Source organism: Phoca vitulina, unplaced genomic scaffold (genome assembly GCF_004348235.1).
Source record: "Phoca vitulina isolate PV1807 unplaced genomic scaffold, GSC_HSeal_1.0 scaffold6, whole genome shotgun sequence".
NCBI lineage: Eukaryota > Metazoa > Chordata > Mammalia > Carnivora > Phocidae > Phoca > Phoca vitulina.
The window spans coordinates 49,833,507-49,858,435 of NW_022589709.1; the positions used below are offsets into that span (position 1 = coordinate 49,833,507).

General features: G+C 34.4%; 1 protein-coding gene across 4 annotated transcripts in view; it reads left to right on the forward strand.

The window, feature by feature from the left end:
- AP3B1 (adaptor related protein complex 3 subunit beta 1) overlaps nt 1-24,929 on the forward strand; it is a 254,664-nt gene that overhangs the window by 166,795 nt on the left and 62,940 nt on the right. For 3 of the 4 annotated variants that reach the window (XM_032404142.1, XM_032404143.1, XM_032404144.1), the window contains exons 20-22: nt 1,565-1,712; nt 12,012-12,087; nt 23,816-23,922. In XM_032404142.1, the coding sequence (XP_032260033.1) occupies nt 1,565-1,712; nt 12,012-12,087; nt 23,816-23,922 (331 nt within the window). Of the gene's footprint in view, nt 1-1,564; nt 1,713-12,011; nt 12,088-21,529; nt 21,711-23,815; nt 23,923-24,929 lie in introns of those variants that run through there. The other variant, XM_032404145.1, reaches the window with a different exon arrangement.

Consider the following 24,929-nt stretch of genomic DNA (forward strand, 5'->3'; position numbering starts at 1 on the left):
CTATTTTTCTCATTTAGCACCCTGAATATATCATGCCAGTCCTTTCTGGCACACCAGGTCTACTGTGGATAGGTCTGCTGCCAATCTAATGTTTCTACCCTTGTATGTTACAAACCTCTTGTCCCAAGCTGCTTTCAGGATTTTCTCTTTGTCTCTGAGATTTGTAAGTTTCACTATTCTTTGTTGGGGTGTTGACCTATTTTTATTGATTTTGAGGGGTGTTCTCTGTACCTTCTGGACTTGAGTGCCTGTTTCCTTCCTCAGATTCGGGAAGTTCTCCACTATAATTTGCTCTGATATACTTACTGCCCCCCCCTCTCTTTTCTCTTCTGGGATCCCAATTATTTTAGTAGTATTTTGCTTTATGATATCACTTATCTCTCAAATTCTCCCCTCGTGATCCAGTAGTTGTTTATCTGTCTTTTTCTCAGCTTCTTTATTCTCCATTATTTTGTCTTCTATATCACAATTCTCTCTTCTGCCTCATTTATTCCTGCAGTTGGAGCCTCCATTTTTTATTGCATCTCATTAGTAGACTTTTTGATTTCGACTTGATTAGATTTTAGTTCTTTTATTTCTCCAGAAAGGGATTCTCTAGTGTCTTCTGTGCTTTTTCCAAGCCCAGCTAGTATCTATATAATCATTATTCCGAACTCTAGTTCAGACATCTTACTTATATCCATACTGATTAGGTCCCTGGCAGTCAGTACTGCCTCTTGTTCTCTTTTTTGGAGTGAGTTTTTCCCTCTTGTCGTTCTTGCAGAAAGTGTCACTTTTCCATTTGTAGAGTTGCAGTTATTCTTAGATCTCTGGTTGAGTTCACAGGTGTTCACAATGATTTAATAGTTATATCTAGCTGAATTCCTGGGACCAGACAAAACTAAGGTCTCTTACTCCTCCACCATCTTGGACTTCTCAATTATTTGGTATTTTAAAAGTTTATATTTGATTATCTTATGTTTTTAGTAAGACTTTGCATTAGAAGAAATCTCTTTTGATCTAGTTAACATTTTCTCATATGATATGTTTATGGGTCACATTTCAGAACACATGTAAATAATTTTCTTGGACAAAACAATCTATAAAGTACAAGTCTATTTTAGCAAAAGTACATGTGTAAATATTTAAATTTATGGGTAAATATTTAGTATTTTGAGATAGTATTTTAAAATCAGTCTTATGTATCTTTGAAGTTGTTACTATTAGCACCTAATATATATTCCTGGTAAATCAAACATTTAATTATTAGTTATTTTGTACTTCTATCATTTAGTGTTTTATAACCTTTTGCATTTGAAGTATGTGTGACGTGGTAGTATAATTGATTTTGAATTGGTTCTTATAAATTTGTTTATAGATAGTACTACCTTTATTTTTTTTTATTAATATGTTCTGGAATTTTAAAACCATTTTCATTGTCTTTTTACATACTAAAAACAGCGGGTTCTCAGTGAAATATACTCTTCTAGTAAAGGTTCTGATTTATAGACAAAATGGACATATAGCAACAATTTGCCATATATAAAGGATTTAAAGTTGATATTTTTAAATTTATTACTTACAGTGATTCTGAAGATGGGGAGAAGGAAAATGAAAAATCTAAAACTTCAGATTCTTCTAGCACTGATTCTAGTTCAGAAGAAGAAAGTTCTTCAGATTCTGAATCAGTATCAGAATCTGAAAGTGAACCTGAATCCAGAAAAGTCGCTAAGGTAAGAGATTGCACATTGCTGTAATTGAAAGGAAGTGTTCTCATAGCCTTTTTCCAATTGAGAATAAATACTTTTGAAAATTAGTGTTTTGGGGGTGCCTGGGTGGCTCAGTCGGTTAAGCATCTGCCTTTGGCCCAGGTCATGATCCCAGCGTCCTGGGATGGAGCCCCGCATCAGGCTCCCTGCTTAGCAGGGAGTGTGCTTCTCACTCTCCCTCTGCCTCTCCACACCCCACCCCCCACCTCGTGCTCTCTCTGTCTCTCTGATAAATAAATGAAATCTTTAAAAAGAAAAAGAAAATTAGTATTTTGTTGAAAATCAAGAAATTGAGAAATTTAACATTGTCACTGACAACTAAAATAAATACCATCTTCATTTATCTGGTTTTTTTTTTAATTAGATAATTAATTGCTTCCTCTTTACCTCAACCCCTCATAGAAGTTAGAAACTTTTTTTTTTTTAGGATTTATTTATTTATTTTAAAGAGAAAGAACAAGAGTGTGGCAGGGAGGGGCAGAGGGAGAAGAGAATCCCAAACAGAGTCAGCACTGAGTGCAGAGCCTGACAGGGCTAGATCCCACGACCCCCAGGATCATGTCAGGATCCAAAACCAAGAGTCAGTCACTCAGCCGATGCCCCAGAAACTTTTTTTAACCTCATCTTTTGCCAATGAAATTACAGAGCTCAGTGTTACCAGTTATGGCCCTTTTTGTTCTGAGCTAGCATGTGACAATGGAGGCTTTCATGAAAGGGGAAGTAAAAGGAAATCACAAATAATACTGAGCAAGGTAATATAAATGTATATACATTATAAGAAATTGAGACGAATAATGCTTTTTAAAAATAGGTGTTGGGGTAATAGAATATTTTTAAAGGTATAACTAAAGGATATAGATTATTTAGCTAGTTAATGAAAATTAAGTAACCATGTATTTAAAAACAAATGCAAGAATCACTTATGTAATAGAATGATAATGCTTTCTGATGTCATATTTGTAACACTGAAACTTGTCTGCCTAGCAGCGAAAAATAAAAGTATAAGTTGAAAAAATGTAGTTATTAATATAAAATTCAGACCTGTTGTATATCTTTTGATCTTTAACTGTTACTCCTTTCCTATAAATAGATCATGTGGGTCCTAGACTTCAAATGCAGTAGTTTTTATAAATAAACTGTTTATCCCATATGTTGAAAATGTGGTCAAACTTTGCCTTTTAGTGAATTCAGTTTTTTAACCTAATATCTTTCTCATTTATTTTTTCTATTAACTTGAATTTCTTTAATAAGTCATCTGAGTAGCCAAGGATAAAAATAAATTCATTGAAGTAGGTAATTGCCTTCCCCCATCCAGAGATTTATTATTAAAGAATAAGCATATTTTTTAAAAAAAGAATAAGCATATTTAAAAACTGGCTAGTTTTTGTCTTACCTTATTACAAATATTCTTGCATATAGTGATACCTATTTTAAACATGAATTTATATTTAAAACTTGTATCTGTTTATGGTATATAATCTAAGATTTCTGTTTTCCAAAATTCACATAAAATCTTAATGATTTTTATGTTTATTACTCTGGCCTCATACACAAATTTATCACATAGTGAGTTTGATGTTCTCTCATTTCCTACTTAAATTATATCAAATTATTCATTTCCTATTTATATATTTTAAAAGTTTAATATGTTATTTAAGATAAAAGAGCTTTAGAGATTGAAAATAAGTACAACCCAGAATAAGAAGTCAGTGTTTTAGAAAATGAGCAAACAAGAAATCAATGAATGTCAACTGGGTAGAATTAAAGTGTATTATTCTTATGAAGTTTTATAGAAGTTATAAAATTGTAGACTTTAATGCCTACATAGTATTAGAAGCAAAGGTTTTAGGACCCCATTAAAAGCCACAGAGGTATCCTAGGTTAGCAATTCAGTTTGTTTCTTTGTCAAATACTTTCAATGATCAATGTCTTAATTGAAAATATTTTCCTATAGAACTTCAGTATAAAATTTTAAAGTATTGTAGTAAGCTAAGTAAAATCTTAAAATTTGGATTTTACTCACATTCTTGATAGTTTTATGTCCTTGTGTTTTGTGTAGATGGCTTATTTTCTCCATATTATAATGCCTTTTCCTGTCTATAATAGGTAGGATTGTTTGTTTTAATTTATCACTTGGAATATTCTCTACCTTGGAGCCACTATAACTATTTTTTACTATTCCTTTCTGAGTGATTTGGAATAAACCATGCAATTACATGTATACCAGTATTCTAATAATGGGCAACTCTGTAATTGTAGAAATCCTCCTTATGGCAAGTGTTGTGGCTTCTGCTCTAGATTATGAGTAATGAAGGCAGATGGTGGCTGCTTTACCTTAATTTAGCATGTCAGTATGTTAGTGCTGAAAATTCATATGCCTTAAATCTGCAGCCAAACTAAGTCTATATTTTCACTGTTTCTCTTCTTTTTCTTTCACTTGGATAGTGTGTTTTGGGGATATTGAGCATGAAAATGAGACCTTGGAGGTACTTTGAATATATAGCTTTGAAAACAGTTTATTTTATGGTGTCCTATGAGATAGGTATAGTGTTCTACTTTTTGGAAGATAATATCTTTATGCTTTAGTTTCCTCATCTATAAAGTAGAAATGCTAATACCTACTCTACTACTTTCAAGTGCTATTATAAAAAAATATGAAAGATCAATGTAAAGCACTATATAAATATAAAACAGCAATGTTAACATTTTTTAACTTGAATGTTAATTCCCTGAGAGACCAACAGTAGTAGAGTTATAGAACACCAATGCAGAGAGGAACTGAAATTTTTTTTTAACTCTTAATATCTCCTGTGTTTTTCTGACTGTTTTTATACCATTCAAGTTATAAGTTCATGTCCAAGTATGACCCCTTTCTGCAGAGGACTGAGCTACCATCCACTGTGGGTGTCTCCTACCTCTCTCTGCTCTCTAAAACACAATCTCTATTTATCCTCCTTTTCCTTTGAATGTAGCTCTAAGTGAGCGATTTCCTATCCACTTAGACAAGAAAAAATCTTACTTCCTTTTGGCCTTGTTAATAATCATCTGCCTCCTTTGCACCTTCAATCTCTTTCTCCACTAATTTCCTCCTCTGCCAATCGTCTTTCCCAGCATTTGGGGGGTGAGGAGCAGGGAGGGGGAAAGAGACAGAAATAGAGAGTGTGTGAGAGTAAGAGTTTAGAAAAATAATCTAGATAGTCTTTGTCCACAATCTCTTAACCCAGTTATTTCTTAGTCCCTTTAAAATTGGTTTCCACTCTTACCACTTCCTACAGATACTGCTCTCTGAAAAGTCAGCCATGATATTTCCCCAAACCCAGTGACCTTCTCTTGGTTATTATCCTTCTTGATCTTCTTATGTGACTATCCCCCTACTACTTGAAACCCCTTGCATCCCCTTTCTTCTGACTTCTTTGACCTTTCAGTCCTTTTATTGCTTCACTTTTTAAGCCCTCTGACATCCAAGTGTCAACATGGCCCCCAAGTTAGTGCTTGATACACAACATTTTTTCAGAAATATTAATCGATGTGAATCAATTTATTTTTTAGCCTTTTTCTCTACATTTTTTCCTGTTGTGAGACTCATTCACTCCCGTGGCTTTCGCTAAAATTTTTATGTGAAATATTTCTATAAAAATATCTCTAAATCCCTATAACACCTCTAACTTTTCTTTCCAAATTCAAACCAAATTCTTAGACCTCTTAGGAGCTACTGGTTTTTCAAACCTGATACAGCCAGAAGAAGCGTTGTTCTACCATTTGGTGCTAGCATTCTTTCTATTCTCCCAGATCTCCCCAGAATGATCTTTGACTCCTCCTTTATCCTGTATGTTTATAAAGTTGCCAAGTCTTAGAGATTCTCTGTATTATTTCTCATATCTGTTTCTTTTTTTTCCTACTACCAGCATACTAGATCACCTCTTCATTACCTCACTCTTAGACCGTTGCCATTGGTCATCCTCAGATCGCCAACTCCAGTCCTTCTATACACTTGCCAGATTAATGTTAAATTTACCCTTGGCTCAGTCGTTAAGCATCTGCCTTTGGCTCGGGTCATGATCCCGGGGTCCTGGGATCGAGCCCTGCGTCGGGCTCCCTGCTCAGCGGGAAGCCTGCTTCTCCCTCTCCCACTCCCCCTGCTTGTGTTCCCTCTCTCGCTGTGTCTCTTTCTGTCAAAGAAAAAAAAAATGTTAAATTTGCCCATAATGATGCCCCATTATCATCTTAGTTCAGTAAAAAATCTGCAGGCTAGCATGCCCAAACCTACCTTTCTGGTCTTGATTCCCTTTGTGGTCCCTGTGTTCTAATCCCAGTGGACTATGTATTTGCAGTTCTCTTAACATGCTGTATGCTTTCCCATTGGAGGAACAGGAGTCTCTCCAGTCTCTCCCAGTTGAGAATGACTGAGTGGAATAAAAAATGTTACTGATGAGAAGGTATTACTCATGTGAATGATGTAAAGACAGTCAAAAGAGGGAGAATCACTGTTGAATTGTTTGTGTTCTTGAAGTGTGTGTCATTCAACACCATGCCCCAGCATAACCATAAAACAAAACTATATACGGTCATACATTCTGGTGGTTATGTTTGTTTGTGTTATTGATTGGATGATGTCCTCATTTTAGATCAGATATTATCAGTAATTACCAAAGAAGATTATCTTGATCTTCAGTGACATTTTTTTAGATGGGCAAGCATATTTTTGTTAGTAGGTGTTCTTTTCTGAAATATATTTGATAGAAAAATATTTTAAGTCTAATCCTTCTATGAAATAGTTCTTATGAAATAATACCTATAACAAAATTACTTTTCGTAGTTCCATATTTTAAGTGCTTTCCCATAGTTTACACAATGTAAAGGGAACCATTTTTTTCTAACACAGAAGAGTGAAAAGGAAAATCAATAATGTAGACCACGTTGTATCAGGAAGAGATTCACATTTATATCACTTTATCCTATATTTTACCAATATAATTAAGTTATATTCTGCTTGTAGTTAAAATTATGTGTTGAACAGATGGTTACAATATTATTTAAAATAATGTTTTTTAGAAAGTTACCAGACTTTTGAGTTGTTTTAATTCAATCTAGGCTTTGATGTTTTTAAAACTAGGCAGTGTTCTTTCCACTATCACCTTGTTAGTCCATTCTTCATGCCTTAACTGTGATACAATAGTTCTGATTTTATCTTCAGTGTCTGTGTACCAGCTGCCAAAGATTTAAATAATCTTTGATTTAAATGATAAAAATTTTAAACCATGATTATAATTTATTATGCTTAACTTCTATGCATTTTCTTTGTAAATATTAGCAACATTTTAATTATATGAAGTGTGTGTAAAGCGTAATTTGTCAATGGAAATAAACATATATAACATACTTGCACTTAACATTTCATATTAAGAGCATTTTCTAGGGCGCCTGGGTGGCTCAGTCGTTAAGCTTCTGCCTTCGGCTCAGGTCATGATCCCAGGGTCCTGGGATCGAGCCCCGGATCGGGCTCCCTGCTCAGTGGGAAGCCTGCTTCTCCCTCTCCTACTCCCCCTGCTTGTGTTCCTGCTCTCGCTATCTCTCTCTCTGTCAAAAAATAAATAAAATCTTAAAAAAAAAAAAAAAGCATTTTCTATTTGAATCAAAGTTAAGATTAATATATGTACTAGATGTGAAGAAAAACAGTACTACCTATATATACATAGCAGTGTTTGGGATGCTGTCAGTAATCTTTATCACAGGTTACATGGATTTCTTAAGACTTTACTAGTCTGTTTTGGGGGGGGATTAAATCTCTTAAATGCTCTATAGACCAGTTACTGTTACTGTGACTGGTGTCTGTCCAGACATTAGTAAATGTTAAGATACACCTTAGTAAAAGATCTGCCCTGTGAAAGATTGTTGGGTATGAAATAAAATTGGCATGTGCTATGAAACAGATAATGGATAAGAGTGAAAGAAACTATTTTCTGATTGGTTTTCTGCCCTATTTGAGAAATAGAAAACAAGTTTTACTTGTATTTTTACAAGTATTTATGTATGTTGCTATTGCATAATTTCTGTGCCTATTGTAGAGTATTGGTTTTTTACTCTGACAGTTCAAAGCCTTGCCTCTTTCAATTTATGTTGTTCCCAATTTAGTTTATATTTTAAGTTCTCCAGAACAGAAATATCATTTCACTTCAGTTGAGATCTTTAAAATCAACGTGAATGCCATTAAGAAGCTTTCTTATTGAAGTAGGTGTAATCTAATAGGGAGGATTTGTTTAATAGTTTAGACTACTTTTGACTTATAAAGAAGTCTCAATTTACTTTTGTTTTAAAAAAACAAAACTTTTTTGTTTTAAAAAAACATACTTTTGTTTTAAAGTCCGATGTAAGTGTGAGCCTCAGATTTTTTAAATCAGATTTGTTACATGACTTGAAGGCAAGAGAGTCATTAAATTGTCCTTGGTTGATAATTCTAATTGAAAATATTTCATGCAAATATCTTGCCCTGTGAGGCTAGATATTAGCCTTGAATTTTTGTTGATTTCAAAGTACAATATGAGTTTGACAAACTTTACATACCACTTACCCTGTTTTATCATTTTAAACTTCAATCTTCCTTGCAATGGTTTCCTCTTTGGAAGCATATTTGGTGCTTGTTGTTTCATAGCTTTTTTCTACTTGCTTTTTTATTTTAATCAGCATGAAATGAACATGCATAATACATAAAAAATCTTTACAGATATATTATTATATATTTTTATTTGTATTATTTGGAGCTTAATAAGTATTTCCAGGATCTTTTATTTATTACTTGAAATATATTAAGTAGAAATAAGTTTCTTAACCCTGTGACTTTGTATTTTATTTTGAAAATGTTGATATGTTGAGGTGTATAATCGAATACCATAGAAACAAAATGGAGATTTGAGGGTGATGAATTGATAACTAGGTATTTTTGTAGTGAGATTTTAAGATCAGCTACTGTTGTCCTTATAAAAGTCTAATACAGTCACTCAGCTGTTAAAAACCTAATCCTCTATTTAAAAAAATATACAAAAACAAATTGTCTATCTTTCTGCCTGATCTCTTCTCAAGTACTAACACAATGGAAACAGTGGGTGATCTGTCAGTGTGTTTGGTTTGTCAATGATGGTTTTGTATAAATATTGGGAGTGTAAGAAATAAAATTCACACAGTAAAATATGATTTCATCTGCCTTTTCTCTGCAGCTCCATGGCTCATGCTGCGGTGTGAAATTCTCATTTTACACACTTTGCAGGCGGAGCACATGAATTATGCATTGAGCAAGAAAAATCTCCTGCCTCAAGTCCTATATGCATTTACCCAGGTTCTGTCTCTATTACCAAGATGAATTGCAAATGGAGAAATGTTTGATGAAATAGGGCTCTTAACTTCTTTGTTTAGAATTCAGATTTTTATTTTTATAGTAGATCCTTTAAGTATGAAAATGTTTTGAACTTACTATGGATTTTTTAAAATGAAAAATGAAATATAATATAAGAGAGGAATGCCAAACACATCACGAAGCTTTTTATAGCCTTGATTTGGAATGCAGGGCTTTTTCAATTCAGTAGAAATGACCGTTATCTATTGCTAATGTTGTATTTCAGTCACCGGTTATTTGCTCTTCTCAGAAAGTCAATGAAATTCTGTCGTTTTGAGAGCCTTTTTTCTTTCTGTTTTAGACTTCTAATAAGAGATTATGTCAATTTCACATGCAGCTCTGTCCTGTGTTGTATGTGACCTGATGTGTATTTAATAGATATTGTTACACACTCTTAGCTGTGAAGTAGAAAATAAGGTATAGACTTGTTTCCAGCTTTAACTTTATCTTGATTTGATAGGTTTCTAATTTTTCAGGTGGGAAGGTTACAGTTGCATAAAAACAGTCATGCACCATCGTAGCTTATAGGAAGTTATACCCATTGTGCTCAGCATAGTATTTTGATAAGTCACATGGTGTTAAGCTCTTTTTGTTATGTTCTTTCTTCACAGGAATGATATTCTAGTTGAAATGGCATTTTCATTCTGAACCTCTTTCTGTTATTGCCACTTTTAAATTCCAGCTTCAAAACTAACATTTCTTCTATATTTTTCCCCAACCCTAGAAATTGTTTTTCATTTTAGGTGTGGAAAGAGGAACAAATATTGTTTGCTTTGTTTTTAAAGAATGAGTGAAAATTAAAACCCATCTAGATAATTTGAAGTTTTCAGTGGGAGAAATAAGTATTCTCATGAAGAAAATCAGTAGTTAGTTAGTGTTGTAATGTGTATTATTGTATTAGACTTGAAAATAATTTGTTTTTAGTTTTGGTGTAAGGAAAAAAACTAGCAGAACTTAAGATAATTTTAAAATGTTACCTAACATGTAATTTGATGTATTACTCTTATTCATGTATTTGCGCTGTCATAAGAGCTCTGACATGCTGTAGACTTTAAATGATGGTAAGGTAACTTTTGCTTTAGTGAGACCTTTCTATGGTTAGAGGAATACTTCAAAAATACTTGTAATAATATGTAGAGATAAGCTGTAAACTCCTTTATTAGATTATAAGTTACCTGAACGCAGGAACTATACCTTGGCTGTATTACTTCCTTTGGTTAGCACCGAATCTGATACGTATTAAAAAGTCTATGCATGTCTACTGGATGAATGAAGGATTGAATAAATGAACAAAAACGTTTTAGCAAAAACTTAAGTTTGGGCCTTTAATTTGAGAAGATTTAATATAAAAAGTATAGATTATAAAGATAAGTAACTTTGATCCAAATACATCTTTTTTTTTTTTTTTTAAGATTTTATTTATTTGACAGAGAGAGCCAGAGAGCACAAGCAGAGGGAATAGCAGAGGGAGAGGGAGAAGAAGGCTCTGCACTGAGCAGAAAGCCCGACGCAAGGCTCGATCCCAGGCCCCTGGGATCATGACCTGAGCCGAAGGCAGATGCTTAACCATCTGAGCCACCCAGGCACCCTGATCCAAATACATCTATTTAGCGCCCTAATCTTTGTCGATCTTTGTTTATAATGCTACTCACTACTGTACTTAATTTGTCACATCTTTTCTGAATCTCTGACCAAACTGAATACCTCAGGCTTAGGGATACTGTTTTCTAGTTCATAGTTATCCACATTTTAAAAGTACAGTAGATCTAATAAGCAAATCTGAGGTAGAGAAAACCCTAAATATGTGCAGATATGTTTTGAAATACTCTCCCCAAAGGAAAACAGTAAAGAAAGTAAATGAATACTTTTCATCCCTTAAGAGCAAGAGCCTGAAAATGTCATTTGTAGATTTTAATGAATGCCTTTGGCTAAAGAAGTCTGATGCAACACACTGTTGAAATATAAAATACCTAGTACAGTGCCTGTCACAAACTATATCTCAGAAAAGCTAATCTATCACAAGCCTCTTGACAATTTCAGAGCCAAGCTAATTATATTGTTTGAGCAATTCTTTTTCTTTTCTTTTCTTTTTTAAGAATTTATTTATTTGAGGGAGAGAGAGAGTGCGCGAGAGAGCAGGAGTCGTTGGGGGTGGGGTGGGGAGATAGAAACAGACTCCCCCTGAGCAGGGAGCCCACCACGGGGCTCAATCCCGAGACTCCAGGATCATGACCTGAGCCAAAGGCAGACGCTCAACCGACTGAGCCACCCAGGCACCCTGAGCAATTCTTTTTTCTTAAACCAACTTGCTTAAAAATTATTTTCAAGGTGTTTGTAGGCTTTCTACCAAAGAACCATTTTTCATTTTTGTATTAGGAAAAGTTCTCAGATCACAAAATAGCTATTTACCTTTAAATTTTCTTCTGATGGACCTTTATAATCTTTAAATAAAATATTTTAAGATAACAGTTTGCATGGTGGAGAAGAAATACTGTATGCTATAACTAAAATAAAAATTTTGATTAAAAAATACAGTATAGGGGTGCCTGGGTGGCTCAGTCGTTAAGCTTCTGCCTTCGGCTCAGGTCATGATCCCAGGGTCCTGGGATCAAGCCCCGCATCGGGCTCCCTGCTCAGCCAGGAGCCTGCTTCTCCCTCTCCCACTCTCCCTGCTTGTGTTCCCTCTCTCACTGTGTCTCTCTGTCAAAAAATAAATAAAATCTTAAAAAAAAAAAATACAGTATATATAACCATACAGAAACCTTAATTTGATTTTTTTTTTCTTGGAGGAAAAAATGTTTGTTTTGAAACATTGAGAACTACTTGATTTTTTTTTTAATAGCATGTGCAATAAATTAAATATTTCTTATTTATAGGAGAAAGAAAAAAAAAAAACAAAGCAAGATAGAAATCCTCTTACCAAAGATGTTTCACTTCTAGATCTAGATGATTGTAAGTATTGAAATTTAAATTTTTTCTTCTCTTTTTAGTAGTAGTTTTTTGTTCATATGTTTTTTGAGAGAAAGCGCACGCACTTGCATGCACGGGGAAGGGGATAGGCAGGGAGGAGCTGAGGGAGAGAGAGAATCTTAAGCACACACTCCTCACCCAGCACAGAGCCCAATATGTGGCTCAATCTCACGAACCTGAGATCATGACCTGAGCCAAAATCGAGAGTCAGACACTTAACTGACTGAACACCCAGGTGCCCCAGTTGTAGTATTTTTTATTTTTATAGTACCTTTTATTTACATGTCTCAAAATATGTCAACTTCTATTATGAAAGGTTTATAGATGAAAAAGGCAAGAAAGTTTTAAAAATTAGTTCTGTTAGTATCTTTCATCTAGTCAGGTTATCAGTTTTTTATCAAATGAATAAATATAACTGGTCAGATGAAAGTACACCAAATTCATTTTAAGATCTTTTGCTTTAATAATTTATACTTGTTTCAGTAAATAATTAGCCATATCTCAACAACTTCTCCATTGTTAATTGTTGATTATGGAGATTGAAACATTTAACTTAAGGAGGTGGGGAATTAGGAAAATAATTGGAAATGTAAAGGACACTAACATGTTCTACTTGCCACACTTTTGGTAGGATCAGAAATGGATGCAAAGCTTTTGAATGCTAGTGTGGCGGTATTTGTCAATATTTTAACTACAAAAAATCTTTCTCTTAGCAAATCCACTTATAAGAATTTAGAATCCTACACATATACTTATCCAAGTGTACAAAGGTATATTCATCATCTCCTTTTAAATACTTATGCATTGTGAAAAAGTTAATGGAACTAACTTTATTGGGAGTTAGATTTTGTACAGAAAAAGAGTAACAAGTAAAATATCATAAATATTAAGCTACTGTCATTTTGCAATTTAATTTTTCCATACTAGAGGTGAGTTATGGTTTTAGATTATCTCAATCTGTCATAAGTACAACTGTTCTATTTATATTGTTTACCTGGCCTGTCTTCAATTGTCATGGCAAATTCTTAATATAGAGAAACTACAGGAAATACTTAACAAAAAGAAATTAAACATAAAATTGGACCCTATGAACAATTAGAAGTGGATTCCAAGAAACACACAACCTTCTAAGACTAAATCATGAAGAAATTGAAAATCTGAGTAGACTGATTACAAGTAATGAAATTGAATCTGTAATTTTAAACTCCCCCAAAAATGAAAGTCCAGAACCAGACAGCTTCATAGGTAAATTCTACCAAACATTTCAACAAGAGTTAGTACCTATCCTTCTCAAATTACTCCAAAAAATTGAAAAGGAAGGAATGCTACCAAACTTATTTTGCAAGGCCAGCATTACCTTTATACCAAAACCAGACAGAGATACCCTAAATACAAAAATTATGGGCCAGTATCCATAATGAACATACATGCAAAAATTCTCAACAAAATATTAGCAGACTCAGTTCAATAATACATTAAAAGGATCATATACCGTGATAAAGCAGGATTTATTCCAGGGATGCAAGGATGGTTGTACATCTGCAGATAGTTCCACATGATACACCACATTAACAAAAAGGATAAAAATCATAGGATCATCTCAGTAGATGCAGAAAAAGCATTTGACAAAATTCAGCATCCACTTATTAAAAATTCTCAACAGAATGGGTATAGAAGGAATGTACCCCAACATAATAAAAGCTGTATGTGACAAACCTACTGCTGACATCATATGCAACTTTGGAAAAGCTTAAAACTTTTCCTCTAAGATCAAGAATGCCCACTCTTGCCATTTTTATTCATCATTGTACTGGTAGCCTCAGCAATCAGGCAAGAAAAAGAAATAGAAATCATCCAAATTTGAAAGGAAAAAGTGAAACTATTTGCAGATGATAGGATACTATATATATAGAAAACCCAGAGACTCTGCCAAAAAAAACTATTAGAACTAATGAATTTATAAAATCACTGGATATGAAATTAACACACAGAAATTCATTGGATTTTTCTACATTAATAGTGAGCTATCTGAAAGAGAATTTAAGAGAGCAATCCCATTTGTAAGTGCATCAAAAATAATAAAATACCTAGGAATAAATTTAACCCAGGAATTGAAAGACCTGTACTCTGAAAACTGTAAGACATTGGTGAAAGCAATTGAAGACGACACAAATAAAAGATATACCGCACTTATGGATTGGAAGAATTTCATATTGTTAAAATGTCCATACCACCAAAAGTAATATACTGACTCAGTAAACTCCCTATCAAAATACCAATGACATTTTTCACAGAACTAGAACAAAGAATCCTAAACTTTGTATGAAACCACTAAAGATTCCAAATGGCCAAAGCAGTCTTGAAAAAGAACAAAGCTGATGTCCATCAACAAATGAATGGATAAAGAAGATGTATACACACACACACACAGACACACACACACACACACACACACACACACACACACACAGAGGAATATTACTCGGCCATCAAAAAGCATGAAATCTTGCCATTTGCAACAATGCAGATGGAACTAGAGGGTATTACGCTAAGTGAAATAAATCAATCAGAGAAAGACAAATACCATATGATTTCACTTTTATGTGGAATTTAAGAAACAAAACAGATGAACATAGGAGAAGGGAAGGACATAGAGGAAGGGAAGGAAAAGTAAAATAAGATAAAAACAGAGGGCGCCTGGGTGGCTCAGTTGGTTAAGTGACTGCCTTCGGCTCAGGTCATGATCCTGGAGTCCCTGGATCGAGTCCCGCATCGGGCTCCCTGCTCGGCGGGGAGTCTGCTTCTCCCTCTGACCCTCCCCCCTCTCATGCTCTCTCTCTCATTCTCTCTCTCTCAAATAAATAAATAAAATCTTTAAAAAAAAAAAAGATAAAAACAGAGAGTGAGGCAAACCATAAGAGACTCTTAACTCTAGGGAACAAACTGAGGGTTGCTGGAGAGGAGATGGGAGGGTGGGGTAATTGGGTGATGGGCATTAAGGAGGGCACTTGATGTAATAAGCACTGGGTGTTACATGCAACTGATGAATCACTAAATTCTTCCCTTGAAACTAATAATCTATATAACTAAATTGAATTTAAATAAAAAATTATACTCTATACTATACCAGGTACTATACTCCCTGGTTTCAAACTATACTACAAAGCTATATTAATCAAAACAGTGTGATACTGGTACAAATGCAGAGACATAGATCAGTAGAATAAAATACAGAGCCCAAAAATAAACCCACGCATATATGGCCAATTAATCTAAGACAAAGAAGCCATGAATATACAATGGGGAAGGACAATCTCTTCAATAAATGATGTTGGGAAAACTGGATAGCTACATGCTAAAGAATAAAACTGGACCACTATCTTATACCATATACAAAGTAAATTCAAAATCAATTTAAGACTTGAATGTAAGACCTGAAACCATAAAACTCCTAGAAGAAAACATAGGCAGTAAGCTCTTTGACACCGGTCTTAGTACTTTTTTGGACCAGTCTCCTCAGACAAGGGCAACAAAAGCTGAAGTAAACAAATGAGATTACATCAAACAAAAAAGCTTTTGCACAGAAACTATCAACCAAGTGAAAAGACATCCTATTGAGTGGAAGAAGACGTTTGCAAAACATGTATCCAGTGAGGGGTTAATATCTAAAATATATAAAGAACTTACCCAACTTAGTGTTAAAAGAAACAAACAACCTGATTGGAGCACCTGGGTGGCTCAGTCGGTTAAGCGTCCCAACTCTTGGTTTCACCTCAGGTCATGATCTCACGGGTCATGAGATTGAGCCCCACCTCAGGCTCCATGCTCATTGAGGAGTCTGCTTGAAGATTCTCTCCCTTCCCCCCCCCCCACTCACATGCACATTCTCTCTCTAAAATAAATAAGTAAATAAATCTTAAAAAAAAAAAAAAACCTGATTTAAAAATGGGCAGAGAACGTGTATAGACATTTTTCCAAAGAAGTCACACAGATGGCCAACAGACACATGAAAAGGTGTTTATTGTCACTTATTAAAAGCAAATCAAAACTGCAATGAGATAGCACCTCACACCTGTCAGAATGGCTAAAATCAAAAACACAAGAAACAGTAAGTGTTGGTAAGGATGTGGAGAACAAAGAACCCACATGCACTCTTGGTAGGAATGCAAACTGGTACAGCCACTCTGGAAAACAGTATGGAGCTTCCTCAAAAAGTTAAAAATAGAACTGCCCTATGATCCAGCAATCACACTTGTGGGGATTTTACCCAAATAATACAAAAACACTATTTCAAAGGGATACATGCACCCCTATGATTATAGCCGCATTATTTACTGTAGTCAAGATACAGAAGCAGCTCGAGTGTCCATTGATTGATGAATGGATAAAGAAGATGTGGTATATGTGTACACACACACACACACACACACAGGATTATTATTCAGCTATAAAAAAACAAAATTTTGCCATTTGCGACAACATGGATGGAGCTGGAGAGTATAATGCTAAGTGAAAGAAGTCATTCAGAGAAAGACAAATACCATATGATTTCACTCATATGTAGAATTTTAAAAACAAAACAAACTAGCAAAGGGGAAAAAAAAGAGAAACCAAGAAACAGATCCTCAACTAGAGAGAACAAACTGATGGTTACCAGAGGGGAGATGGTTGGGAGGATGGGTGAAATAGGGGATGGGGATTAAGAGTGCACTTGTAGTGATGAGTGCTGGGTGACTAAAATAAAAACTTAAAAAAAAAGAAATCATTGGTTTCAAGCAAAACAAACAAAAAACCCTGCAATGAAGTATTACCTCACACTTACCAGATTAGCTGTTATTAAAAAGACAAAAAACAAGTACTGGTGAGAAAGTAGAGATAAGGGAACCCTCATACACTGTTGGTAGAAATGTAAATTGGTACAACCATTATGGAAAACAGTATGAAGGTTCTTCAAAAACTTAAAATTAGAAATACCATACAATCTAGCAATGGTAAATTTGGGTATTTGTCTAAAAATGTATGCACTCCTATGTTCACGACAGCCTTATTTGCATTAGCCAAGCTATGGAAGCAACTGTCCACTGATAGATAAATGGATATAGAAGATGTGATGTGGTATACACATACACATATAGGAATATTGCTCAGCTATAAAAAAGAATGAATTCTTGCCATTTGCAATGACATGGATGGACCTAGGGGATATGCTAAGTGAAATGAATGAGAGGAAGACAAATACTATGTGATTTCACTTATATGTGGAATCTGAAAAGCGAAACAAATGAACAAACACAGAAACAGACTCATAGATGCAGAAAACAAAGTGTTGGTTAGCAGAGTAGGGAGGGTGTGGGAGGGGCAGGTGAAATTAGGTAAAGGGGATTATAAGAGGTACAAACTTAACAGTTATAAATAAGTCATGGGAATGTAAGGTACAGCATAGGGAATATATTCAATAATAACAGTGTTATAACAACTTTGTATGGTGACAGATGGTAATTAGAGTTGTGGGATCATTCTGCAATGTATAAACATATCAAATCACTATGATATACACTTGAATAAAATAAAGTTCAAGTCAAATTTGCATCATTTTTTGCTATTGGCAAAGATTTACAAGTTTGCATCATTTTTTACCTATTGGTAAAGATTTTAAAGCAATCCCAATGTTGCTAAGGTTTGGAGAAACAGGCACCCTACATGTGTTTTTGATAGGAATAAAAATAGGTGCAGCTTTTAGAGTCATATTAGCAATATTTGTCAAAACTTAAATTGCACACATCCTTTGATGTAGCAGTTCTTTTCTAGGAATTTATCCTACAGACAAAATAGGAAAATCAGATCCTTACTCCTTTCTTTTTTTAGACCCCTTAATTTAATGGCTTAATTTTACAGTTAAAGTCCATATTTCAAGGTTTCTAAGACCTTTGGGTGATCTGACTCCTGCCTACCTCTTATCCACTGTGTTTCTTTGCATTTCGGAAATATACCAGTCTCATTCCTCTGCATTTCCTGGCAGCTAAGGAAAAATTGAAACCTGTAAAATGATATAATTTTTATTGTTTGCTTCTTTTTAAAAGTATGTTTTTATATGTAGAAGCAAAGGTTTTCTTAAATACTAAGTTTTAAGAATTTAAACAAGTTTTTTTTTTTCAGGTTCACTTCACTTTTATTATGAACAAACACAATTTCAGATCAGTACAACTAAGCTTCAGAGTTGATATTAATAGAAATTATTCCAAAATTATTCTTAGGTCACAAATAACTACGATCCCACATAAAGAGGGAAAAATCCCACCCAATCAAGGAAAAGATATCCTGTGTATTGTTTCCATGGCAATGAGTTTATGCATTCTTAAATTTTGTCTGGCTAGTCTGGATAAGTCTACTTATCCAATGGATTTATTCAATCTCTCAGAGAGAATCATATCGATTAATGATAGCATTCAGGACGCATGGTTCATGGTGGATACAAATTCACGGTGGATACGGCTACTATAAAAATACTCAGGATTTTTTTTTAATTGTAAGGAAATTTCATCCTAACTTAAATTTTAACTCAACATAGGGTATATTTCTGTTTGTTAATACCTGAGAACTATTTCTTTAAAAATCTTTTATTCTGCTTTTGTCAGAAATGACACTTGAAGCCTCCCTCTCTTTTTAACAAGTCAGTCCCGCAATACTTGCTTATTGTCTGCTAAGTGTAAGGGTACTTTGCTAGATATCCTTTTTTGTTGGTTGGAACAGATAAATAGGATTTAGTCATTTTATTCCAGGGACTAATATCTAGTCTGGGGCACAGATACCTGAACAGTAGAGGCACAAAGTGTGAATGAATGAGGAGGGAAACAAAAACCAATTAAAAAGCTACAGAGGCCTTGTGGAAGAACTGATCTGAGCTTAATGATAAAAATAAGTGGAGTGTTACGGGAGAAAAGCTTTGTTGACAATGGTTAAGCTTTGTTGACAATGGCTCTTAAATTAATTTATGCTGCTTATTAGCCTACGGTTCTCCATTGTCCATAGTAAAGTTTGTGGATCAAAAACTAAAAAGTCACTGTCCAGTAGTTTGAGTTCTTAGCTCTGAGAATTAGATTAATTTTGAAGGAGGGTCAGAAATGTTCCTTAAGTTTTATCTAAGAGGCACATCATAATCTACAGAGGTTATGTATTCCATCTACCAGGAAAACTTCAAGTACTGAATTTATCTATGTCTTCATTTAGAAAACATTTATTGAATGCTTGTTCTGGTACAGGTAATCCGCGCTACATGCTGGAGATTCTAAATGGATACATTATCCCTACCCAGGGAATTCTGTTTCTCCCATTACAGTTTGAGAGTTCCTTGGGTATTTTATATTTTTGCAAATGAAGAGATCTTTTAGTACTCCATACCATGTGATCTTGATAGGATGATCATAAAGCAACAGTCGTACTCGTTTCTTTTATGAGAAATATAAACCTTTGTAATTATACTATTGGTACAACTAACTCTTTTTAAAATTTTTATCAGCCACCAGTAATCATGCTTCAGATAAGCCTTATGATCTGTGATATCATATTTTTGAATAAATTATAGTAGAGGCAGTGGAGTGGAGTGGCTAAGAGGACAATGGAGCTGGAGTGTCTTGAGTTTGAATCCCAGTTTTGTTTGTTTGTGTTTTAAGATTTTATTTATTTGAGAGAGGGAGTGCAGAGCGAGAGAGAAAGCACAAGCAGGGGAGACGGGCAGAGGGAGACAGAGACACAGACTCCCTACCAAGCAAGGAGCCTGACCCGGATCCCAGGACCCTGGGATCAATGCCTAAGCCAAAGGCAGACACTTAACCGGCTCAGCCACCCAGGTGCCCTTGCTAATCCCAGTCCTTTTAATTACAAAGCTGCGTAACCTTGGACAAGTTACTTAATCTCTTTGTGCTTTTGCTTTAATCTATAAAATAGGGATAATAGTAATACTTTTTAGGAGTATTAAATGGATTAAATGAGTTGATAAATGTAAAAGCACTTAAAACTCTGCTGGGCACATGATAAGCATTATATAAGGGTGTTACCTATGATGGAGATGATAACAATGATGCAGCAGCAAGCAATTACATTTAACAAGTTAAATAACTTCATATTAAACTGGTATATATTAAAACTTTTATATATTCTTAAGTTTTGAAGCAAATTTTGATCAGAAGAATAATTGTATAATTATTTTATAATTAAATATATAGTTGACCCTTGAACAAGGTGGGGGGTTAAGGGGCACTAACAACCACCTGTCACCTTTGACTTGCCAAAAATTTAACTATTAATAGCCTACTGTTAACTGGAAGCCTTACTGATAGCGTAAACAGTCAATTACACATATTTTATATGTTATATGTATTATATAGCATATTCTTAAAGTAAAGAAAAACAAGTGTTATTAAGAAAATCATAAGGAAGAGAAAATACATTTTTAGCATTATACTCTATTGAAAAAAAACCTGGCTATAAGTGGACCCGCACGATTCAAACCTTTATTGGTCAAGAGTCAGCTGTACTTTAGTAAAGAAAAACGTGTTTTGCAGAAAGTTTTAAAAATAAAAAGAAGAAAATGGATTTGTAATCCATATATCTTGGGTTTACTATTTGGCATGCCAGTTCAGATCTTTTCATATACAAAACCCCTCTGCTCCAAAATGTGATCATACTGGGATACTCTTTTATCATTTACTTCTCTGTTTATCATACACATTCCTTGCCCTGCCATAGATGTTCTTTAACAATTTCATTTTTAATGACTGCATGGTTATCTTTTATACTGTAATAAATTATATTTAACAGGTTTAACAGGTTGGAAATTTAACTTGTTTCCATTTTTTTGTCTTCATAGTTAGTGAAGCAATACATCATAAGTATATTATTGCATTATCTCCCCAACTGTTTCGTTAAGATAAATCCCCAGGAGTAGAATTGCTGGGACAAAGGCTTTGAAGAATTCAGTTGTCTAAGATTGCCTTTCCCAAAGCTTGTACCAACTTACATAGTTTTAGTGTGAGAGTACTGATTCCTGATTCCTGATACCCTTACTGATGCTGAATTTTGTATTTAAAAATTGCCTTTGCCAAGTCAATGGGTAGAAATGATACCTGGTTTTCATTTGTATGCCAGGTTATTTTTTTTTTTAAACTAGTAGAATCATTTTTTTTAGTACATTAATTGAATACTTAAACATTGTCAGCTAACCTCAGAATCCAGTTTTGGATAAATTTTCAGTGCAGGCTTTTATCTTGCCAGACCTTTAAACAGATGTGTAGTCATTTTAGTACCAAAGCCTTTTTCTGAAGTGGTATTAAAAGCCTTTCTTTTTTCTTTTTTTTTTTTTTTAAGTCAAACTTTGGTGTGAATTTTCCTCTTGCTTTTGATGTCTTTTTCCTCTCTGTGTCTTTAGGCCAAGCCATAGTTGAAATCAGAGGCTTTCTTACTCAGTTTTTTCTCCTTACATGGGCATCTCATATTTTGGATGGATGGATGGATGGATGGACAAATATTTAGAACCTGCAAGAAAAGTGACTTGGAAAGGCAACATATTTTTATCCAAGATAAGAGAACCAGTTCCTGGTCCCACCCACAGTAATTCTTCCATTCACTTGTTTTATGATCTTTGCAAGACATAATCTCCCTGAGCCTCAGTTTACAGTGTCTTTAATATAAATGTTTTTTCTACCTCCTCACTGTTGTTTTTAGTCCTTTTCATGTCATGCCTAAATTATTGTATTCCTCCTCACTGCCAGCCCGACTATTTATTATTCCTTCTTTGGTTTGTCCATTATACTGATATCCAGCAGTACATATATTGTTCCTCTTTTGGTAGTTTTTAACAACTCCCTTTGGTGTAGAGGATAAATATAACCCCCTTAGTTTTCCACGTTCCCACCTCTCAGCCTTTGTTCACAGTATTTTCTCACCTACTAAGTCACCAGCTTCTTCCTTTGCTCGTACTTAAAAACTGAGCTTCATTTCCTCCTGTTCATGAAGTCTTCCTTTACCACCATATCCCCATTGATCCTTCCCACCCCACCCCCCACTCCCAACTCCCTGTGACACTTGCCAACTGTACGTTGGTTTTCAACATAGGTCTGAGGAAGCCTGGGGATTTGTAGCAGTGTTTCAGGCATGCTGAAGGAGCAAGGGAGAAAGCAAGGGCTCCATTCCCTCTTCCACCCAGTCTCCACGCTGCTTTGTCTGTTGTCTGTGTTGAAGTTTGACTTCCTTTGAAAATTTTCTTCTTTGGGCAATATCATTTTTTTATTCCTAACTTTATGAATTAATTTTTTAATTTTTTTTTCTGCCTAACTACAGGATATTGTGAGACTAAATGAGAAAAAGATGGTTTGAAAAGTCCTGTCAAATTAAGTAAATGTTACTTCCTTTATGGTCTTATTTTGAAGTGAGAGTTTATTGGAAGCTAAAACTTTTTCCACATTTTAATTTTTTTCATTCAACAGTCAAGCAGTTACTAAGCACTAAAAATTAATACATTAGCAGACTAGTAGAAATAAAAAATAAAAAGTCACAGATATGTATTACGAGAGAAGTATGGTTGTAGAAGTGTGTCCAAGTATATCTGTAGAACAAATAAGGCACACAGAAGCTGTGTTTTGGTGAGTCAGTTTGTGCTTTCCTTCTAAGTGGTACCTTAATGGGTAGAAGTTGCAAGGTAAACAAGGCAGAGAAGAACCTTCCAGGTAAAGAGAATAGAATATAAAAGGCTCAAAGACATGAAACGAGATATTGGGAACTATTAATTGGTAGGGCCTGAACATAGGAGTTGCTGATGAAATTGGAGATAGACCTCTGCTACTCAGTATGTTGCCGACTGGCCACAAGTAGCTGCTTACACTTAAATTTAAGTTAATTAAACTATGAAGTGCAATTCTTTAGTCATACTAGCCATATTTCAAGAGTACATTAGGTATATATGCTAGTGTCCACTATTTTGGACAGCACAGCTATAGAACATTTCCATCATCACAGAAAGTTCTATTGGACAGTGCCGAGCTAGATCATAAAGAACCTTGTGCCCTTAAGGTGTTGGACTTTTATCTTAGAGGCAGTTGTGAACCTTTGAAGAGTCTTAAGCAGGGGAGGATGAGATCTATACTTTTTCAAAGATTTTCAAGTTTTCACATACCTGATCTCATGTACATAGTGGTTTTAGAATCAAAAATTTCTATCTGGTACATAGCTTTTGCTGACAAAGTATAATTAGAAGGGAGTTAGGTAGCCTGGACCCCTGTAATTATTGTAATGGAGAATAAAATAGAGAAAGGATTTAAATACCCTTTTAAGACTTCTGATTCTGCTTCAAAACTCTTGAAAGCTATTGTTGTTCTTTATATTAGCTGGAAAAAATGTTTCTTTACCTTTTTTTATTTTAGTGAGGTTACTGGGTGATAAATGTTAGTGATAACATTATGTGATACAAATTTTCAAAAACTATTACTCAAGGTATTTGTATCCTTATTTTGTTATAGGATTTGCCATTATGTTTTGAAGGCTAAGACTAGTAACTGTCATGACTTGATAATAACTAAATCAAGATGTTAAATAGAATTGTCATAGATTTATTAATCAAAGTAATTTAATTAGATTTACTAACAAAATAAAAATGTTGCTTTTAATAATATGAATTAAATTTTCATGCATATTTGCTAATTTGGGCCTTTTCTTACAGTTAACCCAGTATCCACTCCAGTTGCACTTCCCACACCAGCTCTTTCTCCAAGCTTGATAGCTGATCTTGAAGGTTTAAATTTGTCAACTTGTTCATCAGTCATCAGTGTAAGTAACTTTCAAAATACATTAGCTCAGTTTTCATGTGATAACATTGCATCTTTCTTATTAAAATGCAAATAATCGAAGTGGATTCTTAGTCTTGAACAGTTTCTCTTTTAAGCAGGGTCAATTTAGATCTGACCTTTTAATTTTATAAATATTTTTAAAATTTGCTCTACCCAAACCGTTATCCTCACAATTGACTTCTGCTTATTACCCACATTTAATTATCATGTTTACATTTTTCTCTGGCACTCTTACGTATGTATAATATACAAGCATTCTTTGCCACATTGGGTTCATTTATATACATAAATTCTCTCATAAAGAATTGTTATCTACATTAATAGACTTAAATTCCCACAATCATTCCATTTCTATTACACTGTTCTTATACCATAGGCTACTAAAAATACCTCACTGTTTTCATTTTAAAATTCAAGATTGTGTTTCTCTTTGCATTATCTTTGTATGTTTACTTACATGCCTTAGTATCTCTAAAAAAATTCTTTAATGTTACTTATGGGATATGGCTTGAAGTGAGGCAAGAGGCTGGCCTATCTCAAAATAATGCCAAAACCATCAGCCTGTCATAATATCTGAAACTGCAATAACTTTTTCTGTGTTAGCATATTATATCCACTAACCTTTCACTCTAAATCAGACATGCTGCCTACAATGTATAATCTGTTGATATGCTTGACCTCCTGTTAATTTGTTGTCAGAAACCTGACAAGTAAGAGACAAAATAGTACGTTCTGGTGGGAACACAAGGTAGCTTGAATAGATCTGGTGTATCACTGGTTCCCATGGCTGACAGAGTACGTAATTGGTGATCTGAGCTCCTGGGGAGCGTAGAGCTGGTTCTGCCAGAAGTGGAAAAGAGGAGTACCTAATTCTTGTACCTTGTTACAAAAAATTTCCCCATCAAAGCAGATGTGATATCAGGACCATTTGGTTTAGAATGCACATGTGAAAACTATTAAGCTGAGCATGTTGTTTAAGTTGTAGAA